This window comes from Bombus vancouverensis, chromosome 3, assembly GCF_051014615.1.
Source record: "Bombus vancouverensis nearcticus chromosome 3, iyBomVanc1_principal, whole genome shotgun sequence".
Taxonomy (NCBI): Eukaryota; Metazoa; Arthropoda; class Insecta; order Hymenoptera; family Apidae; genus Bombus; species Bombus vancouverensis.
Genome location: NC_134913.1, coordinates 20,376,310 through 20,398,063, shown reverse-complemented (window position 1 = coordinate 20,398,063; position 21,754 = coordinate 20,376,310). Strand labels below are relative to the sequence as shown.

The window sequence follows — 21,754 nt, the reverse complement described above, 5'->3', positions numbered from 1 at the left end:
AGTAGCGTACTATATACACTGTGTACATATAGACGTGTTGTCTGTTATCGGAAATCCATCCGAATATCTGGAATTTTTTTCGGCAGCATGCGCCACTCGTTTTATGATCGCCTGTGATACACAGGCGAAATTAAGATGTATAGAAGGCGGGATATGTTCGATGAAAAATAACAAAGTCGAACGAAAAAGAAACGTTGTATCTTGCGTCTCGTTTCCATTCTTCCCTTCTGAAACGTTAAATTAATACGTTTTCTGCGTTTAACATTGCGAATAGATATTTAAACCCATTGACAATTTCAAATGTTCCTGCTTATTTCGAACGAATCTTCCGCGACGTTTTCTTAAACTCCTACGTGATTAATCTTCTAGAAACTGCGCAAAAACACGAGAACAACGTCCACGATGGTGAATTGTTACTAGCGTCCTGGTATTCTAGCTGGGGCGGAATACGCGTCCCATCCCTAGATTCGAGGTCCCGGAGGTTCGTGCGAACCCCTTTCCGCGGTTATGCAGTCCTGATGCTACGAATGCTTCTGGCGCCACGCAGTTGACGAGTGACAGGACATTGACGAGTCTCGAGGGATGTTGCGCTTCCTTGAACGCGAAAGAATCCTTCCGTTTGATCGACCGAGAGAAAATTTTGTCTTATATAAAGTCCTGATCGACGGGGAATGCTCACCGTTTGGAAACTCGAGCAAGCTCGACAATCGATCTCCAAGGGGATCGATTCAGCCCCGAAATACCTGTTCGCATGATATCCTAGTGCGATTGGATGTTCGTAAGATATAAACACGTGTCGTCACGTTGACGAACCCAACGTACCGATAGCGTACATATTTTCTTATTCGTCGTGAATGGTAATGGACGGCGATGAGTCTCGGCACTATGTCGTCTTTAAAAGGTGACAACCAATAATAATTATTTACTATCGCGTGAAGATTTTTAAACGAATATTTCGAAAGGACTGAAATTCGTTTAAGGATATTTTGCGAGTGGATTGAAAGATAGGGCTAGTGGATTTGATTAGTTCGATGGGAAGATCGTTGCGACGTTATGCGAGCCTAATGCATCTGTAATACCAGCGAAAAAAAAAAATGTTTCTGTATATGTATGATGATCACGTAGTACACACTTGATGTTCAACGCATACTCGGGATATCCATACGGGTATAGGGTTGCAGATGTCCAAGTAGGATGATGCACGTGATATGGATATCGAGGATACAGGTGACCCTATCGTGTCTCGTGTGCTTTCTTCTATCCTAATACTCGAGCTTATTTCGTCTTTTGAAGTCCTTCTAATAATAGCCTGGGATCCTTCTTCTTTGCGTGATTGTCTTTCGTTCGATGTGGGAAATATTATATTAAAACAATTTTTCAAGGATAATCGATATACGAATACCTAATGTCAATAGACCTAAAGCTTATAGACATTCTATCCAGTATAAGTAGATAGAATTAATACTTGATAACATATAATATCTATGTTAATTAAACTAGATCAGCTACTTCCAGAACTTGCAGAAAAAAGAATCATTTCGTGTCATCGATAAAACAGAGAATAAAAATTGATCGGTTACTTGCTAAAATTTCAAAGTCACAAAGACGTTCTTCCCCTCTCAGTTTACGATTACTTCAATACTTAAGAAACATGTTTTATACTGGAATATTGCTTCCAACATTTATGCAGCATTTCCTTGCATTTCACCTCCATCCGACTCTACTTTCCTCGACCCAAGTTTCCTCTTTACTTCCGGGTTGTACGTAGTTTTACAGAAATCAGTTCCGATCGGTAACTGAACCGACGAATTTTTAATTTATCCAAGTTTGAATCAAAGTAGTCGTTGTAACGGTGAATTCTACTTTTACGCAAAAGTAAGTAATATAGTACAAATTTCTATCCTTTGAATAAAATAGCAAAACTGTTTCGTCGGATCGTACTTCCAATAACGCGATAAACAACCAATCCTTATGTTCGCAATTAGCCATCGCGAATATCTCGATAATATGTAGAACACATACATCACATTCTCTCGATATCAGGATGAAGACATCAAGCACGCAATTTGGCAAATTTCTCCTGAAAAAGGCAAAGGTCTTAGTAACTGCTGGGCAAAGTAAGCAGGATTTCATCGTTCGTAGCAAGTCCTGCGTACATTCTGCAATCGTGTTGCGACCTATCCCACTCTATACACCCTTGATCCGGAAATATGCTTCGCGTTTGAGGCAATTATACTTGTTAATGTAGCCGCGTGATATCCTTAATTCAACTATATACTGTATTCTTTTCTCGAAGAAACACTGTTCACTTCCACATCGATATACTACCCGTGGTGCGATTCCCAAGCAAACAGGTTGACGTATCGTCTACAGTCCACGTAATCGTTGATCCTACTACTCGCAGAGCAAATAATAATATCGAAGGACGTCGCTAAAGTTTATTAGCACAAAGATTATTGTAAGGAAATACAAGTAAGTAGCTGTATTTCACAAATTTTCTATCGAAATTTGCTTATATCGATAATTCTTTACATCGTAATTTAAACAATAAAAGTAATAAAAGTAGCTATACGTATTAAAAAATCCATACATGGCATCATGCAAATGGTGTGATGTTGTGGAAATAAGATGCTCTGCGTACTAGGATAACAGGATGCATTAGAAGTATCCCGTTTTCTACCCTTACGGAAGGTAAAGTAGGGTCGACGGCTATAAGTTAGATAAAAGTATACGTCGGCTCGGGGGCACGTATATTATCAAACACGCTGGAATCGGGCTCGTCATCCGGGTCAAATTCGTTGCTCATGGGATCGATCACAGGTGAAGGTCTTGGCACCCTCGAATACCAGGGTGGAACTGGACGCATTATACTTGCTTCTACCTTTTCTCGGACGATCCTTTCTTCCTCGTTTCCATCGATCTTTATCGCGGATTCGCCTGCATACTGCATCATGTCGATCACATTCTCTTCGTACTCTTGAAGCTGTAATTTTTCAGCAATTAAAATCATAGACGCGACGATAAAAAAATAATTTTAATCGCAATAGTAGCCGCGTTCTTACATCTCGTTCTACGATTAGTCTGAAATCTCTGGGATGTACACCTAATTTGCAATCATCGTTAACGGCATAATTTGCTGTCGACAAAATGTGCTTGCTTCCAGTGACAATATTGTATCTACGATTAAGCAGTCTTTCTCTGCAAATGTCACCACTCGCTTCCACAAATATTACTCTAAAATATTTAACACGCTGAACAAAATTTTCACAAACTTCTTCAGCTTTGGACATTTGTTTCGCTTTTTTACCTATTTGGAGGCGTAGGATTCAAATCTAATAGTTTAAAATCTTCTACAGTTTTTGGATATCCAGTTAAAACCCAACCCCTTTTCAAACACTCATACCCGGATATGTGTTTCTGAAAATAATAACATTGTAACGCAGTTATTGATTCGATACATTTATCCATTGATTTTATCATACTTCGACGATTTGAATCCTAATTTCAGGCTTCGGTCTTTCCCCCCATTTGTACTCGAACAATCGAAGCATTTCCCCCAAAGGATTCTGTTGTAAGCGCGCCTGTTCTGCGATATAATCGTAATCAACTAAAATAGATGACAACATTTACAACTTGTAACGAGTTATCGAGCAACGAGAAGCTAAAATAGGCTGTAAAATAAAAGTAGTACTGTGAACAAGATTGAATCGTTCGGCCAAATATTTTGCTAATGTAGTGCAACCAGATCCCCTAAATCCAATAAGCGCAATGCGAAAAAGCGACGGTGCTCCACAATGTTTCTTTGTTTTTGCCAGTTTTGCACAATCTTTCCCAAGTTCGTCGATGGACCTGATACCTACCTCGACTGCCTTGAAATCAATTTTTTTTTTCAAGTCAACAATTGTACTTTCACTATTCGCCGACATAAAAGCACAAGTATTATAAATTTAATTACAGACGCAAATTCTTTTTAAAAGTTTAACTAACTATTAAACAATGCCTGTACGCTTCCAATAAGCCCCGACAATTTTTCAAGTAACGACGATTTTTTATATTTTTCTCTGTGTCTGTAGGATTACATGTTTCGCGGCAAGCGAATGCATCTGTGCAAATATTTCCCCAGTTTTCTAAAACAGGAAAATTATGTAAATTTATCGAATTTAGAGATATACCGTTCTTCGTAGTTGTACCATTGTCATCTGAAACTATAAGTTGTATCACATGCGTTGGTATTATTCCGCTACGCTGGAATATTTGTGCTTCTCTTTTCGTTCTTGGTAAGTCTATGAGACAAGCCAAAGGACAATTTCTTAGGTATTCCATCTTTTTAAATCGTGCTATAAATGTATCTACACGTGTGTAATTTATTACCAACTAATAGCCATCCACTTTCATGAAAAGTTCCGCGTTGTAGAATTTTCTTCATTGCATATGCAAGATCTTCCGATTCCTCGCACCGACAATCATCCTAATAGGGAAAATTCATTTCTTGAAAAGATAAAACAAAACTGTGAATCCTTTCGCTTACGTCATGCTGAGAGCAAGCTTTACGAAGATCTTTCAAGGTTAAAGGATGTACTCCCAATTCTTCGCGAAGAACATTAGCTAAGGCCATTCTATCTGTCCATATGAAATATTTTTTCTTTTTTCTTTTCAATTCAAGCAAATAAGTCTTAAAATAGCGATCCGAAGAAGTCTATCTAAGATAATTCTATCTACCAAAGTTTGCAGGTGCGATAAGGATAATGTTAGGAACATTGAGTCTTTTGGCAGCAAGTTGAAGATATTGCTTCATAAATACAAGATGATCTTCAGGTTTTTGGATCATTAATTGAGTTGCTATTTCCTATATACGTTTCGTTTTTGTAAGATTTTGATAAAACTGTATTATCGGTTATATTTGTAATATGAAGGTTATTTACGTAAAACAGTTCGTATAAGCGATGTTTCTCCATATAAGCCATAAATCTTGCGTTAATGGTACGCGCTTTCTTCTCTATTTCCTGCAATCCCGCCATCTTTTATGTTAAAATATTCGAGTTTAAAAAAACGTACTTCTATCTCGCTATATTTTATCATAAATGATCGATACATTTTTTATGGTATCTAATAGATCTACTTCAATTGTTTCCCCTCTCTCATTTATAACAATATATTATAAACATATCGTGTATTATTTTTTTGTTTTTACCTACTTTACCTTTTAGAAAGTAATACAACACTTACGTTACTTAAATTGATTTACTTTTTTCCAATAGTTTTTATAAAACATCAATTTCATTATTCTCATTGAATATTATATATACATTTATAAAACACTGCAATATGCTAAGACTAAGTATGCAGAGAATTGGATGGCGCCACGTGTTTTTATACTTTTTGTGTGTTACTAGATCTCAGGAAAGTGTGGAATATTGAGGTTAGATAGTTAGGTGCACGTTTCAGTATGTCAACCGATAAAAACATATCAGATGTCGCGAAAAAGATATCCGATATGGAGGTGGAAGAAACAGGGAAGAAGCTGACGCATAAAGAAAAGAAAAAATTGAGAAAGCAACAGGAATATGAAAAAACGATGGAAATGTTAACGAAGACCGGTGGTCAGGGTCATAGCGAACTTGAAACTAATTTCACTGTTTCTCAGACTCAAAGTCAACAGCGTGGTAACCAACAATTAGAAAATGCTGTTGATATTAAGGTTGAAAATTTTAGTATTGCTGCAAAAGGAAAAGAACTATTTACCAATGCCAGCTTGTTAATTGCACAAGGCAGACGTTATGGTTTGGTAGGACCAAATGGGTATGTATTTTTTCACTTCCTAATTCATAAAATATCATTTCGCTATCTTATTAAATCTTTATTATATATTTCAGTCATGGAAAAACTACCTTACTTCGTCATATAGCAAAGCGAGCTTTTGCTATTCCGCCCAACATCGATGTTTTATACTGTGAGCAAGAAGTTATTGCTGATGATACGCCAGCTGTGGAAGTAGTACTTAATGCAGATATAAAGTGTAAGAAATTAATGACAGAGTGTAAAAAATTAGAAGAACTGGTAGAACAAGGAGATACCTCTGTCCAAAACAGATTACAGGAGGTAATTCATTGAATGTAAATGTGTATATAAATATTTTATTATTGTACTATAATAATACATTTTTTATAGGTTTATGAAGAATTAAAAATTATTGGGGCAGATTCTGCAGAACCACGAGCTAGAAGAATTCTTGCTGGTCTAGGATTTAGCCGTGCCATGCAAGATCGTGCGACAAAAAATTTTTCTGGTGGCTGGCGTATGCGTGTTTCTCTTGCTAGAGCTCTTTTCTTAGAACCAACGTTACTGTTGCTCGATGAACCAACTAATCATTTAGATTTAAATGCTGTTATTTGGTTAGACAATTATCTTCAAGCTTGGAAAAAAACATTACTTATCGTTTCCCATGACCAGAGTTTCTTAGATAATGTGTGTACAGATATAATTCATTTAGATCAACAAAAATTGTTCTATTATAAGGGAAATTATAGTATGTTCAAGAAAATGTACGAGCAAAAGAAGAAAGAAATGATTAAAGCGTATGAGAAACAAGAAAAACGACTTAAGGATCTGAAAGCTTCTGGTCAAAGTAAAAAACAAGCTGAAAAGAAACAGAAAGAAGCCTTAACTAGAAAGCAGGAGAAGAACAGGACGAAAATGCAAAAACAAGAAGATGATAATGCACCTGCGGAATTGTTACAGAAACCTAGAGATTATATAGTGAAATTTAGTTTTCCTGATCCACCTCCATTGCAACCACCAATTCTTGGTCTTCATAGTATGTTATTATTATATTATATACATTACATTGCTTTATATTACAATAAATGATTTGAAAATTCATATTTTATTTCAGATGTAACCTTTCATTATGAAGGGCAAAAATCATTATTTATCGACGTTGATTTCGGTATCGATTTAAGTTCTAGAATAGCCATAGTTGGGCCTAATGGGGTCGGTAAATCTACATTTTTGAAGTTACTAACAGCTGATTTACAACCTGTGAAAGGGGAATTAATAAGAAATCACAGATTAGTAAGTAACAGTAAAAATTAATTTTATTATTTTAAATGACAAATTCGTATACTTAAATTATGCTTTATCGTTTTTAGAGGATAGGAAAATTTGACCAGCACTCTGGCGAACATCTAACTGCTGAAGAAACGCCGTCGGAATATCTAATGCGTTTATTTGACCTTCCATATGAGAAAGCTAGGAAACAATTAGGAACATTTGGACTTAGCTCTCACGCGCATACAATTAAAATGAAAGATTTATCAGGAGGTCAAAAGGCACGAGTAGCATTAGCTGAATTATGTTTAAATGCACCTGATGTTGTAATTTTAGATGAACCAACAAATAATTTGGACATAGAATCAATCGATGCGCTAGCTGATGCTATCAATGATTACAAGGGAGGAGTTATCATCGTTTCTCACGATGAGCGTTTAATTAGGGATACAGAATGTTGTTTATATGTAATCGAAAATCAACAGATTAATGAAATTGATGGAGATTTCGATGATTATAGGAAAGAACTGCTGGAAAGTTTGGGAGAAGTCATTAACAACCCAAGTATAGCCGCGAACGCAGCTGTTCTACAATGAATATTTTTGCTTTGTAGGATAGTAATAATTTCCAGTGGCCCATAAAATCGATCCCTTTAAATAAATATTCCATCAATATATTAATTGTTTTCTCCATATTAGCTTCTTTCCTATAATAATATTGCCAATTCTTTATTATTACGTTTGAAATATGACTATCAATGCTTTAAATACGAGATAATTTGTGCTTTGAGATGCATCAAGTTTGATAGGACTAAAAAAATTGTATTATAATAGTCAAAACTTTTAACGCGAATTACAATTATTACATGAAATGCTGGAATATATTGTTCTTAATGAAATGATTTTATTACCTATAAAATTAAGATATTCTGATTCTTTAAAGTTTTCACACGCTTGATAGTTACAATTTATTTCAGTAATTAGACATATTAATCAGGTCTTCAAAAAAACATTTATATACATTTGTATTATTAAGGTCTGCAAAATTGTATTCTATATTATAAATATTTACTTTGCGTTTGTAGAAAAAAAAATAGAAATCATTTACATATTGATCTCTACTTAAATAACATGTACATATATGAATTTGTATGAAAATGAGAATATATATGTATATATATATATTATACATATACGATATTATGTAGTTAGAAGATGAAATAATTTTCCTTGGAAAACTTTCTTATCATAAACTACTCTAGTGATTTCTAAGAAATTTAAAGAGAGTTGGTTCTACTGAAATGCGTATAACCGGCGGCGCAATGTTCGCTGCCAAAAGGGGCAGACGAGTGATGTGAAAATTGTCAAATATTTTGTGCGAGGTGGTGTCCCGCGGTGAATTTGATAGTGTTCCAAAAGACCGTCGCAATGTCCAGTACTCTAGAGAATAAGATTCTGAATTTACAAGAACGTCTTAGAGCAGAAAATGAATCAAGAGATAGAGATAGACAGAACAGCGAGGTTGGACCAGGAACGAGTCTTCAACCGTCATCCTCGGGGTCTGTCTCGAGTTCTGCCTCACGACGTGAGTTTAATTTAAACGACACTTATAAAAATAATAAAATCTTTTCTTGACGTTTTTTCCAAAAATTTCCAATTGAATTTTGCTTTTACTACTTGTCGTACAGGTTATGTTGATCATCACAATTTATTCTGTTGATTCTATATACGATACTCTTTTGGTCTTCTTATCTAACGCGTAGTTTATTTCATTCAACCTGTTGGTAAATTAATAACATTTATACACGCATATGTTTTTCATTTTGATAAATAGATTGTGTTTTGAGATAAACAGAAATATGTTTAAATGAATCATAAACAAACACAATGTACTTTTTTTTAATGGAAGAATCTCTTTGTAATGATAAGGATGATTATTTTCTTTTATCTAGTTTTGAATTGTTATTTGTCTTCAAGCAAACTTGTTAATGTTCGTCCATCAATAATAAAAGACATTGCATGTGTATTGAAAATGTAAGATTATTTTTTTATTGAAGAATGTATGTCACTTCCTACACCTCTAGTTAGATATAAAAATGATTTTGAACTCTTATCTTTAATGCAGCTCCAATTCCAACATTGAAAGTCTCACAGATACCTCCAAAGAAACAGGATAGTGAATTTGAATCAAAACTACAAGAAATCATGAAAATGAATGGTATTTTAAATATTAATGGTCAGAGGTATCAAACTGAAATGAAAGACTTAGAACATCTAGGTGAATTGGGAAATGGTACCTGTGGACATGTTGTTAAAATGAGGCATAAACCTAGTGGTGTACTCATTGCCGTTAAACAAATGAGGCGTTCTGGTAACGCAGAAGAGAATAAAAGGATAATTATGGATCTTGATGTTGTGTTAAAATCACATGATTGTCCATATATTGTGCAATGTTTGGGTTGTTTTATCACCGAATCTGATGTGTGGATTTGTATGGAACTAATGGCAACTTGTTTAGATAAATTATTAAAAAGAACCAGGCAAGCAATGCCTGAAGAATTTTTAGGAAAAGTTACAGTAGCAGTAAGTAAATCATAAGTTTATGATAAGTCTTATATTTGTCTTAATTCTACCTGGATTATTATTTATGTAAAAAGAATTATATCTTTACAGACAGTAAAAGCATTATCATATTTGAAAGAAAAGCACGGTGTAATTCACAGAGATGTGAAGCCTAGTAATATTCTTCTTGATGAAAGGGGAGGAGTTAAGTTATGTGATTTTGGTATATCTGGCAGATTAGTTGATAGTAAAGCAAAAACTAGAAGTGCAGGATGTGCTGCTTACATGGCTGTTAGTACACATAATGTTATTTCTTGTTATGCTGAAGTTTAAAATTGTTTTATAAAATACTGCTATACTTTTGCAGCCTGAAAGAATTGATCCCCCAGATCCAACAAAACCAGACTATGATATAAGAGCCGATGTTTGGAGCTTGGGTATCACTTTAGTCGAATTAGCTACAGGAGTATTCCCTTACAGAGATTGTAAGACTGATTTTGAGGTAAACTGAGTATATTATATAAACATATATTATATAAATGGTAGTATTTGATGTGTTTAAAATGCTCGTTATACTTATATGAATTCATAGGTACTGAGCAGAGTAGTGCAAGATGACCCTCCCTCCCTTCCACCAGATGTACTCTTCTCAAAAGAATTTAGAAATTTCGTGAGTTGTTGCCTTACAAAAAATTATAAACATCGTCCAAAATATCATAAACTCATGGAGCATCCTTTTATCCGAAAACACGATGTACCACAAGATGAAGAAACAAACTCCTCAGTACTAAATTCTGGTTGCCAATGGTTTGGCAGAGTTATGCAGCAATTAGAGCCAAGGTAAACTGTTAATAAGCGTATATCGTAAATATTACAAGATAGTTTTCAAGTATTGTATAGAAAATTTTTGATTAAAAGAATCATGTGACTTTAGAAAATGTGGTAGAGATATGTGCTATTAGAAAAGACCATTCTATAGGAAACGAATAGAGTTTTAAACATGGCATGATATTCCCAACTAATATTATAATGATTTGGTTTGGTTTGAAAATAACCGGGTATTGTTCTTTTATATTAGTTTAAAAAATTTTTAACACACTTCAGCATTCATGGTTAATGGGTAGGTATTAAAGGAGCTCGAAAAATTACACTGAGTTTTAAAGTTGGATTTTTGTTGGATACTACTAGTTTTTATATATTTATCTTTTATTCATTGCCAAACAACATTTACAAACCTGTCCATACATTTCGATTAAAAGTTTGCGTGCGTGTTAAATTGTGTTGCAGCGTTGAGCTTGAGGGAGGCAGCGCAGCATAGCATCCCCTCTCCCTCGCCCCTGCCCCTTCTTCCATTTTCCTTAAAAACTTACCCATAAACTCCAAAAAACTTAAAAAAAATACACCTCACAATTATCCAAAAATCTGCCCGATTTTCATTTCGAGTTGTTTGGTTTGTGCACGCGCCTGTTACACACCCCACCCTTCAACCCCTACTCATGGTAAGCATTGTTTTTATTTATTTGAATATTCGTTTATTTGTCTTTATATTATGTAGCGATCATTCAGTGGCACAAATAAGATTTCCCTGTGCACACTCCATTCATTATAAAATAGTTATATTTGTTTAATTATATTTGTATTGTTATCCTTATCTTAAACGTTAGAATATGTCAGTTAAACATTTTACTTGTGTTTTTAGCATGTAATATTTTGAATTTTTTAATTTTGACCACAGATGTTCTTTATGACCTTGGTAAAAATTCCTCTATCCTCGTTTGTGTTGCATGATTCTATGATTAACGTTCTAACTTCTATTAACCCTCTATAAACTCAAGTTTTTTGCAGAACCAACATGATACAATTATCTTGGGTACCAGTGACATTTTTACACAAATCAAGTTATTTTGGGGGACCAGTAATTCTTTTTTGATGATATGTAAAACCGTAGTTTAATATTGTTGAATTCAGTTTCAGGTTGCCAGGGTGGCAGCAACGAGTTGCGGGTCATGTATCTTTGAAACAAACAGCTCATCTCAGGGCTCAGTCTGAAGTACCAGCTTTCCTACGAAGCAATGTCACCAAAGACTCACAGAACTCCAGCTTTTTGCCATTTCATCAACGATCAAATAGTGAGAATGGTGCGAACTATGTATCTTATAGTCCATACGCGCTTAGACGAAAGGAAATTTCCAGGCCGTTTTCTCCTCCTTCGTCCAATGACATGGATACATCGGAATCGAATTTTCAACGACCGTATTCACCATATAGGCATGCCGATCAAAATAGGGATTATTCTTCGAATCATTGTTCTCTTAATGGACAAGGTAGGCAAGAAGGAAGACCGTTCTCTCCTTATCGACAGGATGCTAGTACAATAGACGCGGGAAGTAGACTCTATTCACCATATCATGGGCGCTTCACGGAAGATCGAGACACCAGTAAAGAAAGATGGCAAGGTGTCTCTAGATCTTTAAGTCCGTTTGCTCGTGATTATTCACCTTGGAGAAGAGAAAACGTTGACCCTCCAAATGTAGTACAATCAACTGAAAGTGGGCGGTATTCTCCGTTTCTTCAACAACGATTAGGACAAACTCCATCTGTGCCTCAAACTCATCCCCAAACTCAAGATATTTATGGTAGTCCTATGATTAGTCGTAAAAGGTAAATAACGATAAATGTTGTAACCCGTTGTTGGTATGATTAATAGCGTAGATATTATTATATATATTCATTTTTTAAATGCAGGTTTCCTTCTGAACCCCCTCCACAAGGATCTCATGGTTCTACTAGCCCCGAATTATTAATTTCCCGTTTTGCTCATCAATTGAAGCAAGAACCGTCACCTGTTATGCCACCTGTTCAGGGTGGGTCTAAAGAATCTGCCAAGAAGCGTTTTGCTTCTTATGTTCGTCTTAGACTTGGAAGCGAACGTGCTCCTTCGCCGGAACCACCGCCGAGATTGAGTCGCGGTGAATCTCCTCTTGCCCTTAGAAGGAATTTAGTGGATCAAGCCTCTCCTTCTTTTGCACGAAGGTATTGTTTTTCTTTTTTTGACTTCAAGCGTATATAAGATGTGAACAGTTTTTTAATTCAATGCATATTCTTTTCAAGGTACGTTTCGTCTTCTCCACCTCAACCTCCACCGAGAAGATTGTCGGAAAGCAATTCCGTGCCCGGTAGCCCTCAACATGTACGAGCTCGACTACGTTACACTCCCGAACCTCAGAGGAGACCTCCGCCTCCATAACCCACCGTTACGATTAAATCATATTCCTTGTTGGTGCCATATGCGATAAAAGTAATTGAATTAATCACATGTACCACGTAGAACGGTGTTATAATCAACGATGGTTGTGCACACAAGTGACCTGTGCACAGTGTACTTGAAAACAGTTCTAAACCAAAAAATAGTTGTTTGTAATACTCGGTGATATTGTGAATTCTAATTTAGTACGTATTTTAAAGAAGAACTTGGATACGTACTATGTATGATGTTATTATTGAACATTGAATATTGCTCGTAAGCACGAAAAGAAAAGTTAGACTCCTAAATTCGAGAGGACGGTCTTTGGGATTCATTTTTGCACGATTTCCGTGGCTGTAACGTACCGCGTTGAACTACTTTGTCAATAACTCTCTTATCGACGTGTATTTATATAGGATATGCAATTACTGATGCAATACGATGCTCAACTTTTTATATTGCTTGTAAAGATATAAATAAATGTAGTATGTTCGACGTTTTTCTAAAAAAAAGCGACAAAAAATAAAAAAAATTAGAAAAAAACAAAAAACTAAAAGATAAAAGAAAATCTTTATTAGGAGATGCGGCATCGTACTGAACGCGTAAACCGTTCCTATCATTCTTCGTTTACGCTTCTTTTCTTATCGAGGAACAAGCGAGAGTATGTGAAACCAAACATGTAAAGCAATTCTCTCTTCCTCGGGCGGCCTTGCAGTATCTCTGCAACTCGACTTAGCAATGGCGACATTTTTCACATTCATTATCGTTTGTAAAATAATACCAAACACATACAGCGATCACTAGATCGATTGAGTGAAAACCAAATTATAAGAAATATTAACGACGTCTCCGTAAGGGAAGCACAAATATTCACGTCTCCTAGATTCTACGAGTTTCAACAGATGTATATTATTTAAAATAAGAGGCGTGTTTGGGCTAGTACGTTGTAATTATTATTTTTAATTAACATTTATTCATTAACTTTGTTCAATCTACACTCGTAATCACCTTTGTCGCTTATTTGACAAAAGGATCTGTTGCAATGTAAATAAACTTATATTTATACGATACCATTGACTCGTTTCATTTACCCTGTATTAAATTTCAGAATAGGTCGTGAGTAATTCACTAGCATCTATGATTACCTATCTCGCATTGGCGCTGCCATTTATTAGTTACAATGTATTTTTATCATGTACTGCCACGTAACGTTAAGCAATTTCTTTTCGTCAGGCGCTCATGCGCGATGCTATTATTGCACTGTAATGGTTTCATTTAATTACAATAATTTCACTTTCTATTTTGTTACGAATGTCAATAAAATTACGAAGTAACCGCGTTAACATATTTATCTGAAAGATCAATTATACCTATTTTACATCAGGAATTTTAATATATAATTCATTAGTAATGAAATGATATTTGTATGTACACTAATCTTGCTACTTTCATGTATGTAAATGAATATGCGTAAATATGCAGAATAATGAATTTTTTCTGAAGGTATGAAACTGTTAGGTATGAAGACATTATATGAAATCATGTATATAAATAATATATTAATTTTCACTTCTGGATTGTAATTTTTAATTGTATGGAAAATAAATCTCAGTAGAGAATGAAATTATTACTTTATTAATAATTATTAAATTATTAATGAAATTCTTTTGATTTAACGAATTAGCAAAGAATTCATTATCTTTTTTGTTTTCAATGTGTAAGTGTATAGATTTATGATCGTACACTATATAGATATGCATATTGTACATTTTTCATGTAATTCGTGTATATTTGCATTATTTACACGTAATGTAATATAAAGAAAACATTATATAATTCTTGAAAATTATAAGAGAGTACATGATCTTGTACGAGAAGGGCTTGGTCGAAGATCATTTTAAAAATAAATTCTTTGCTCGAATCGGCCCGTCCCTGAGTAATCAATATGGCCTCCAGGTCTACGCGGGGCACGCTAGCGTAGTGTAGATATTTCTCCAAAAATCTTTAGAACAAATAGTTTCTGTGATAATGTAATTAGTCAAGCTATTGAAAAGTGTATGGAGAGATATTTTCATGGTGTTTATAATAATATCAGTGATAGTATTCAGTCAGAAAGAGATTTAGAAGGCATTCCATTGCCTTTGTATCTAGTTGCACTTTGCGGAAGACATCGTCAACGTTGCAGTACGATCCGGTAGTCGTTCAGCGTTTAGCGATTAATTTATTGGCCATCGAATTTTATGATGAGGTGGCATTTTAAGTGTAAGGATTCATAGTTTCCAGTTAATATCTATTATTATGTCGGAGGATAAGAGCAAGGAAGATGCCACGATGGAGGGTTGTCAAGAAGGGGGCGAAGAGGCTGCCGAGAGGGTCGAAGATAAGGTCAGTATCCAACAGATCCTCGAGGGTATGACGAATGAATTTAACAAAAATGTGAGTCCCGTAAAAAGTACAGAAATTAACCGATCAGAGAAGTCAGATCACAAGGAGATCGAAAAACCGGTGATGCCTCTTGACGAAATGCCACCAGATGAGAAAGAAATTGCTGGAGTAAAGGATGAAGAAGATGTTCCAATGAAACAGAATGCCGCGGAATCAACGTCGACGGATGAAAATCATAAAGAAGATGAAAATACTGGGAAACAGGAAACTTTGAAGAAGGATAACGGAATTCCGCGTATTGTCCTTACATTCAGGACAATTGACGAAAATACCGATCACGGTAAAAAAACCAAGATATCAAGTTGCTCTTCCAACCTTACTTTAGTTCCTGATGAATTAGCAAATTGTGATCAAATTGGTGGTGTTTCTGTCAAGATTGAAAATTCAGATGAAAATTCTGACACTGTTGAAAAATCAGATTCAGATGAAGGTAGAACGGAAGAACCGGTCAAACAATCTAAAAACAGAGAACCAGAAGGAAATATAGAGGAATCAAAATCACCAAAGGAAGATACCAGTGTAATAACAGAAAATAAAAATACTGTTCTTAATGAAAAAACAAAGACTGATGAACCAGATACTTCAACAGAACCTGTAGAAAAGGTGGATCAAGCAGACAGTACAGTCCCAGTTACTAGGAAAAGAAGAACAGGACGACCTAGATTAAGAGCACTTAGGTTTCTTATTTTCCTTTATCCTAAATATGTAAAATATTATGCATGATATTCGTAAACATTCTATGACATTTTTAGTGATCACACTGAAGAATCTCCAGGTCCTAAACGTTCAGCTCGACGATTATGTAAAGAAACATTGAAGAGTACTGTGCTAGAAAGTGCAATGGCAAGAAAAGAAAAATCTAATTATACAGAAGAAAATTTACAATTTAAAAAACAAAGGAAATATAACAAACCAGGGAGACCTAAGAAGGTGATACAGGGGAAAGATCAAAATAAACAGTTGCAAGCTAAACCGCCTGACATACGTCAGGAAATAGAGTCTTCTATTTCAGATGGAAATATCACTATTTCTGAGGTAAACTCAACGTTAGAATATTCTAGAAATTCTACCATATCAGAAAATATTGTAAATGAAACAGTGCTGGATGAGTCACAAAATTTTTCATCCGACTTTGATGGTATGCCGAAATTGTCTCCTATGATAAAAAGCTCAGACTCACAAGCAAAGCTAGGGAACTCAATTGGCAATTCCACAAATGATGACATATCTTTAGCAGATATTGAAAAGCCATTTTTAAAGCCAGCTGCTGGTAGGCCTAAACGAGAAAGGGGAAGGCCTAGAGGAAGTCAAGCTGCGAGGAAAATAGCTAAAGTAGATTCATTTGAAGGTATAAAAAGAAATACAAAATATATGCTTTTATTATACTTTACATAGTATAATTTCCATTATATCTTTTTAGATGGATCTGTATCAGTTGCAGAAACAGGCAGAAACAACGATTATCCCGAAGGTAATATTTCAAAATTTCTTGATATGCGTAATTATCATAAAAGAAGTGATTTTATTAATTTGTATATAACTCTAGAAGGCATAGTACCTGCTAAAAGAACAAGGAGAAGTATGGTTCCAAGTCCAAGTCCTGCAGAGGGACAAGCTGCGAAGCCAGAATCAACAGCGATTATAAGTGAAGTTAGTATAGTATAGTAAAATGGTACAATTAGTATTTTTTATTCCAGAGATACATGTTTCATTATATTTTTCAGACATATGGTCAATCAATGTTATGTTTATGTCAAGTAAGGTCTCAACTATATGTGACAATCACTGGTTCTGGGGCACCATTATATTGTACTGCGATAGATTCGATCGATAATAGATTGGTAGGTTGTTGTAATGAAGTTGATAGCAATGATGTAGCAATGAGAAGGCCGAGTACACGTGTTCCTTTTATCATTTTATGTCGAATGCACAAAGAAAGACTTTTAAGACATAATTGTTGTCCTTCTTGTGGGCTGTTTTGTTCACAAGGAAGGTTTGTACAATGTATTAATGGTCATCAATATCATCGTGAATGTGAAATTTATCCAAATAAAAAGGGTGTTTGTCCTCATTGTGGAAATGAAACTACAGCATATGATGTAATGGTGACCATGAGTGGCTTAAGAAAACCTGTATTCATTCCGACCCGAAAGAAGTTCTCAAAACTGCCTTCTGCAAAAATGAGTTTACCAGGGAAAGGTGATAACACAAAGTTGGCAGAGCGTCCTCCTAGTCCTCTAATTCAAGCAGATATTATTAAGATACCTGAGCCATCTGTTAATACTGAGAGGCCGGAACGTTATACTATCATGAGCCTTTACACATCTGTAAAGAATGGAGATTTGGAAAAACTGGTTAACGTTTTAGGTACATTGCTGTACCATTTCTGCTTTGAAAGTACGAGGAATGGCTCGTAATGACTCTTAATATTTTAGCATGTGGATACAATGCAAATCATACATTCCGGGATTATGCTCATCGGACTGGTCTTCACATAGCCGCGGATAAAGGTCACTTGTCTTGTGTACATGTTTTGGTACAAGCTGGCGCTCAATTAGACGTGATGGATAGAAATCAGTTGACACCTTTGATGTTAGCCGCTAGTAAGGGTAAAGCTGATGTGGTAAAATACTTAATAAGGATAGGTGCTGATGTTACATTGAAAGGAGAAGATGGTATGACTGCTTTACACATGGCTGCTAAATCTGGTCATTTAGAAGTGTGTAGAATAATTTTGACAGAATGCAAAGCACCAAGAACATTAGTAGGTAATTAAATTTTTACTAAAGTAGCGTTATATTGTTTGAATAGGTTCAATATTATGTGTAACAATAACTTCTTATGTTCTGTTAGATTCAGTGGATGATGGTGGATGGACTAGTTTAATTTGGGCTTGTGAGTTTTGTCATACCGATGTCGCGCGATTTTTGTTGGATAAGAAGTGCGATCCTTTAATTCGAGATGCAGAACAAAACATAGCGTTACATTGGAGTGCTTTTAGCGGAAGTTCAGAAATTACAGAAATGCTACTTAATGAAGGGTGTGACGTGAACGCTGTCAACGTTCATGGGGACACACCTTTGTAAGTATTTTAATGCTTATATAGTTAAAATAATTAAGTTTTTGTACAATATTTAATGACGTTACAGGCATATAGCTGCAAGACAAGATCAGTATGCAGTTAGTGTTCTTTTATTAGCTCGTGGTGCTAAAATAGGAGAAGTTAATGCTGCAGGGGAAACTGCAGTAAATTGTTGTACAAATGATGGTGATACTATGTCTGCTTTAAGATTAAATGCCAAAGTCAATGAACTTTCTGAACACATGTGGGAAAAAACAATCAAAATATTAACTAAGTAATTATCAGAATGAATATGTGTTTATCTTCAGTAGAGTAATAGCGATATTAACGATATTTTTAATGATTTATTTTTATAGTGATATTTCACGTGGTAAAGAAACGAATCCGATACAATGTGTCAATGGGTACGATTCTGAAGATAAGCCAACAGATTTTCTTTACGTGACTGAAAATTGCTTTACCAGCAATATAAATGTTGATCGTACGATAACGTCCTTACAATCTTGTCGATGCGAAGATAATTGTAGTTCAGAGAAGTGTTTATGTGGGAATATAAGTTTAAGATGTTGGTACGATGAGGAAGGAAAATTGATTCCTGAATTTAATTATGCAGGTATATTAAATATGCTGCTTAAATGTTAATGTTTCTAATATGTAGAATAAATGTTTAGGTGTTTTATTATTTATCTAGATCCTCCAATGTTGTTCGAGTGCAATCCAGCGTGTGATTGTAATCGTATAACGTGCAATAACCGCGTTGTTCAGCATGGATTAACGCAAAGGTTTCAATTATTTCGAACGAAAGGTAAAGGATGGGGACTTAGAACGCTACGGCACATTCCTAAAGGTTCCTATGTATGTGAATATGTGGGCGAGATTATTTCGGATTCTGAGGCAGATCATCGAGAAGACGATTCTTATCTATTCGATTTAGATAATAGAGTAAGTATCAAACATTTTATATCTGTACAAGATCGAATACTTTAACTCAAGAGATTCTATACGCGTGCAGGATGGAGAAACATATTGTATCGATGCGAGACGGTATGGAAACATTGCTCGCTTTATAAATCATTCTTGCGCACCCAATCTCTTGCCAGTGCGAGTGTTTGTTGAGCATCAGGATTTGCATTTTCCTAGGATAGCATTTTTTGCGAATCGCGACATCGAGGCAGATGAAGAGCTCGGGTATGTTAAAAAAAAACGATTGGCACGTGAAAATCACGATACATGTATATACTAGTAAACGGCGTTTCATGCTATTTCCTTTGGTTAATAAAACCCACTTCTGATTTGGTTTTGGTTGGCTAATCGTCATCGCTGGTAATTTTGGTTTCTTCGCCTTACTCATTCTCAAAGTCCTGCTTGACTCTTTCGAAACATGTGAGCTTGATATTGTTTCCATATCTTAAAATAGATAAACTGACACATCGAGTATGATATTTATTACTTTATTTTCCTTTTCTCTTGCTGATTTCGAAGATGGTAAGTTTCGTTATACGATATTTTATTCCACGAAGGAAAACGTATTGTCAGTGTACTGTAAGAATGCTCGAAGATCATGTTATTCTTGAACATCGATTTTCATTAACGTAATTTATTTATCACTGAAGACCAATACGGAATTGTTTGCCTTCAGCTTCGATTATGGAGAGAAATTCTGGATAATAAAATGCAAGTCATTCACATGTACCTGTGGAGCCGAAAACTGCCGATATTCTGAGAAGACTATACAAGTTACTTTGGACAACTACCGCAGAAAAATACAGCAAGAAGAAATGCTGGCAGCTCAATAATCGTAATCCTAAAGCAATTTAGCAAATTCTACACACTTATTTTAGTTATTAGTTTAATGTTTTTCCTTCTTATTACTCGGAATGTTAAATAGAGAATCTCAAAGTTTTTCAACTTGTTTAAAACAATCTTCGTACGATTTAGTCTGTGAAATTGAGAAAAGTACAAGTACAAATGGTGATGGGATCTTCGTAGGAAGAATAACTAAAATGATGTTATCTTGCTATTCGAGCTAAGAAGGAACTACGTTTTTCTTATTCCAGTTCGTCAAAATCGAACATATGTCCATATGTTAATTTACTCAACTTGACCATATTTTTCCTATTTCTGCCGATTATCTCGTGAGAATATGTCTCGGGAGATGTGCCACCTTACGATTCTTTCCTCTTTTAAATGAAGTAATATGCATAATATATGTTGTTACATAGATCTCGTATATAATGTACGAGTTATAATGGAATGTGTGTTTGTAACTGCTATAGTTTTGCGAATGATGTGCGTGATTAGGAAAAAGTAAATCGCTGATTGATGTACATTATGGATGCAGTGCATTCGAAGTTCGTAACAACTGTCATGTTATGATTAAAGTTACGAGTTCGATACTTGCTTATTCAGTTTTATAGAATGATTGTTTATAAATGTTCGTTTCATTACGAACAGCTTAGAACATAAGTACACCTTTTTGTACAAATTATTGATTTTTTGTATAATAAAAGAAATGTAGTTCTTTTCAAGACATATTGTATTTTCGTTTGATTATATTCGTCTAATATCGACTAAATTCAATCTGCAATACTGATAGTAATAGAAGAAATTCAATTTTGATAAGAAAAGCTACAGCAACAAGTCTGAAGTAATCCACTAGATGTCACTAGATACTTATTTGATACAATTAACAATGGATCTTGGAAAGATGTTTTGATCAATAATTTGTTTCAAAAACAAGTATCTTTCTCTCTCTCTCTCTCTCTGCCTCCTCCTTTCTCTTTTTATATGTAATGAAAAAGATTTGCAGGTATGAAAACATATCGTAATTATACCATAGATTTAATATTTTATAGGAAGTTGTGTCTAACTGATGATCTAATTGTTATACAAATTAAACTATTGATATCGAAACAATTTATAAGTACAAAGGAAATATAGGATAGACAAAAATATAATCATCTATCATTATAATTTTAATTTTGCTCTACAGAATCGGTAAGGTTGAAAATGACATTAAAATGGTAACAAGAATGGCAAGTCCTTTAACGGTAAGAAGTAGATCGGTCGGTATATGGTATATATCGTATATCTCATATTCGTAAGTGCCATTATTATAAAGTGTATATATATATATATATATTTATACGATTAAAAAATTATGATTATTAATTATAATTTCTTTCTATGTTAAATCTATGATAAATATGAAAGATTTTGGAATTACAAAATTATACAACATTAAAATGTATTAGGTGTTAAATCTGTGTTGTACATTTCATTTACGACGAAAATTTAAAATTTTCCAAAGGTTTTGTTTTCTACTACGCAGTACGCGTCACTGATCGATCGTCAATTCGTCAATAAAAAGCAAGA

At 34.7% G+C, this 21,754-nt stretch overlaps 4 protein-coding genes across 6 annotated transcripts; 3 read left to right on the top strand and 1 right to left on the bottom strand.

The window, feature by feature from the left end:
* Nucleotides 1-2,629: 2,629 nt before the first annotated feature.
* Nucleotides 2,630-5,018, bottom strand: LOC117153854 (adenylate kinase 8). The gene is made up of 11 exons (XM_076617028.1): nt 4,923-5,018; nt 4,720-4,846; nt 4,529-4,620; nt 4,372-4,468; nt 4,191-4,283; nt 3,988-4,127; nt 3,692-3,869; nt 3,483-3,607; nt 3,308-3,417; nt 3,063-3,234; nt 2,630-2,983 (listed from the first exon to the last, which is right to left on the bottom strand). Exons 1-11 carry the CDS (start codon nt 5,016-5,018, stop codon nt 2,717-2,719), a joined length of 1,497 nt encoding a protein of 498 aa, XP_076473143.1. The 3' UTR covers nt 2,630-2,716.
* Nucleotides 5,019-5,373: 355 nt separating this feature from the next.
* LOC117153852 (ATP-binding cassette sub-family F member 1) lies at nt 5,374-7,727 on the top strand. The gene is made up of 5 exons (XM_033328303.2): nt 5,374-5,799; nt 5,874-6,099; nt 6,169-6,814; nt 6,893-7,071; nt 7,149-7,727. Exons 1-5 carry the CDS (start codon nt 5,447-5,449, stop codon nt 7,641-7,643), a joined length of 1,899 nt encoding a protein of 632 aa, XP_033184194.1. The 5' UTR covers nt 5,374-5,446; the 3' UTR covers nt 7,644-7,727.
* Nucleotides 7,728-8,094: 367 nt separating this feature from the next.
* LOC117153851 (uncharacterized) lies at nt 8,095-13,922 on the top strand. Its single transcript, XM_033328302.2, has 8 exons — nt 8,095-8,631; nt 9,172-9,629; nt 9,720-9,899; nt 9,976-10,110; nt 10,201-10,448; nt 11,577-12,269; nt 12,354-12,641; nt 12,720-13,922. The coding sequence occupies exons 1-8, from the start codon at nt 8,475-8,477 to the stop codon at nt 12,853-12,855; spliced, it is 2,295 nt and encodes a 764-aa protein (XP_033184193.2). The 5' UTR covers nt 8,095-8,474; the 3' UTR covers nt 12,856-13,922.
* An 880-nt stretch (nt 13,923-14,802) lies between these two features.
* G9a (histone-lysine N-methyltransferase G9a) lies at nt 14,803-20,911 on the top strand. Of its 3 annotated transcripts, none has more exons than XM_076617105.1 (12): nt 14,803-15,237; nt 15,311-15,974; nt 16,050-16,645; nt 16,718-16,947; nt 17,022-17,664; nt 17,733-18,065; nt 18,151-18,379; nt 18,447-18,653; nt 18,736-18,992; nt 19,071-19,321; nt 19,392-19,567; nt 20,019-20,911. In XM_076617105.1, the coding sequence occupies exons 2-12, from the start codon at nt 15,361-15,363 to the stop codon at nt 20,173-20,175; spliced, it is 3,693 nt and encodes a 1,230-aa protein (XP_076473220.1). In that variant the 5' UTR covers nt 14,803-15,237; nt 15,311-15,360; the 3' UTR covers nt 20,176-20,911. The 3 variants fall into 3 exon arrangements, with proteins under 3 accessions (XP_076473220.1, XP_033184408.1, XP_033184406.1); XM_033328517.2 differs by having other exon boundaries at nt 14,803-15,974; nt 16,718-16,768; nt 16,844-16,947; XM_033328515.2 differs by having other exon boundaries at nt 14,803-15,974.
* The last annotated feature ends 843 nt before the right edge of the window (nt 20,912-21,754 follow it).

Excerpts from the sequence above, each read along its gene's own strand:
- LOC117153852 (XM_033328303.2), top strand. The coding sequence starts at position 5,447 with ATGTCAACCGATAAAAACATATCAGATGTCGCGAAAAAGATATCCGAT. Across the intron at positions 6,100-6,168 it reads TCCAAAACAGATTACAGGAG|GTTTATGAAGAATTAAAAAT; the intron begins GTAATTCATTGA and ends CATTTTTTATAG. Across the intron at positions 7,072-7,148 it reads TAATAAGAAATCACAGATTA|AGGATAGGAAAATTTGACCA; the intron begins GTAAGTAACAGT and ends TATCGTTTTTAG.
- G9a (XM_033328515.2), top strand. The coding sequence starts at position 15,151 with ATGTCGGAGGATAAGAGCAAGGAAGATGCCACGATGGAGGGTTGTCAA. Across the intron at positions 15,975-16,049 it reads CCTAGATTAAGAGCACTTAG|TGATCACACTGAAGAATCTC; the intron begins GTTTCTTATTTT and ends TGACATTTTTAG. Across the intron at positions 16,948-17,021 it reads CAACAGCGATTATAAGTGAA|ACATATGGTCAATCAATGTT; the intron begins GTTAGTATAGTA and ends TATATTTTTCAG.
- LOC117153854 (XM_076617028.1), bottom strand. The coding sequence starts at position 5,018 with ATGGCGGGATTGCAGGAAATAGAGAAGAAAGCGCGTACCATTAACGCA. Across the intron at positions 4,847-4,922 it reads GCTTATACGAACTGTTTTAC|GAAATAGCAACTCAATTAAT; the intron begins GTAAATAACCTT and ends AAACGTATATAG. Across the intron at positions 4,621-4,719 it reads TATCGCACCTGCAAACTTTG|ATAGAATGGCCTTAGCTAAT; the intron begins GTAGATAGAATT and ends TCATATGGACAG.
- LOC117153851 (XM_033328302.2), top strand. The coding sequence starts at position 8,475 with ATGTCCAGTACTCTAGAGAATAAGATTCTGAATTTACAAGAACGTCTT. Across the intron at positions 8,632-9,171 it reads CTCGAGTTCTGCCTCACGAC|CTCCAATTCCAACATTGAAA; the intron begins GTGAGTTTAATT and ends TCTTTAATGCAG. Across the intron at positions 12,270-12,353 it reads CCTATGATTAGTCGTAAAAG|GTTTCCTTCTGAACCCCCTC; the intron begins GTAAATAACGAT and ends TTTTAAATGCAG.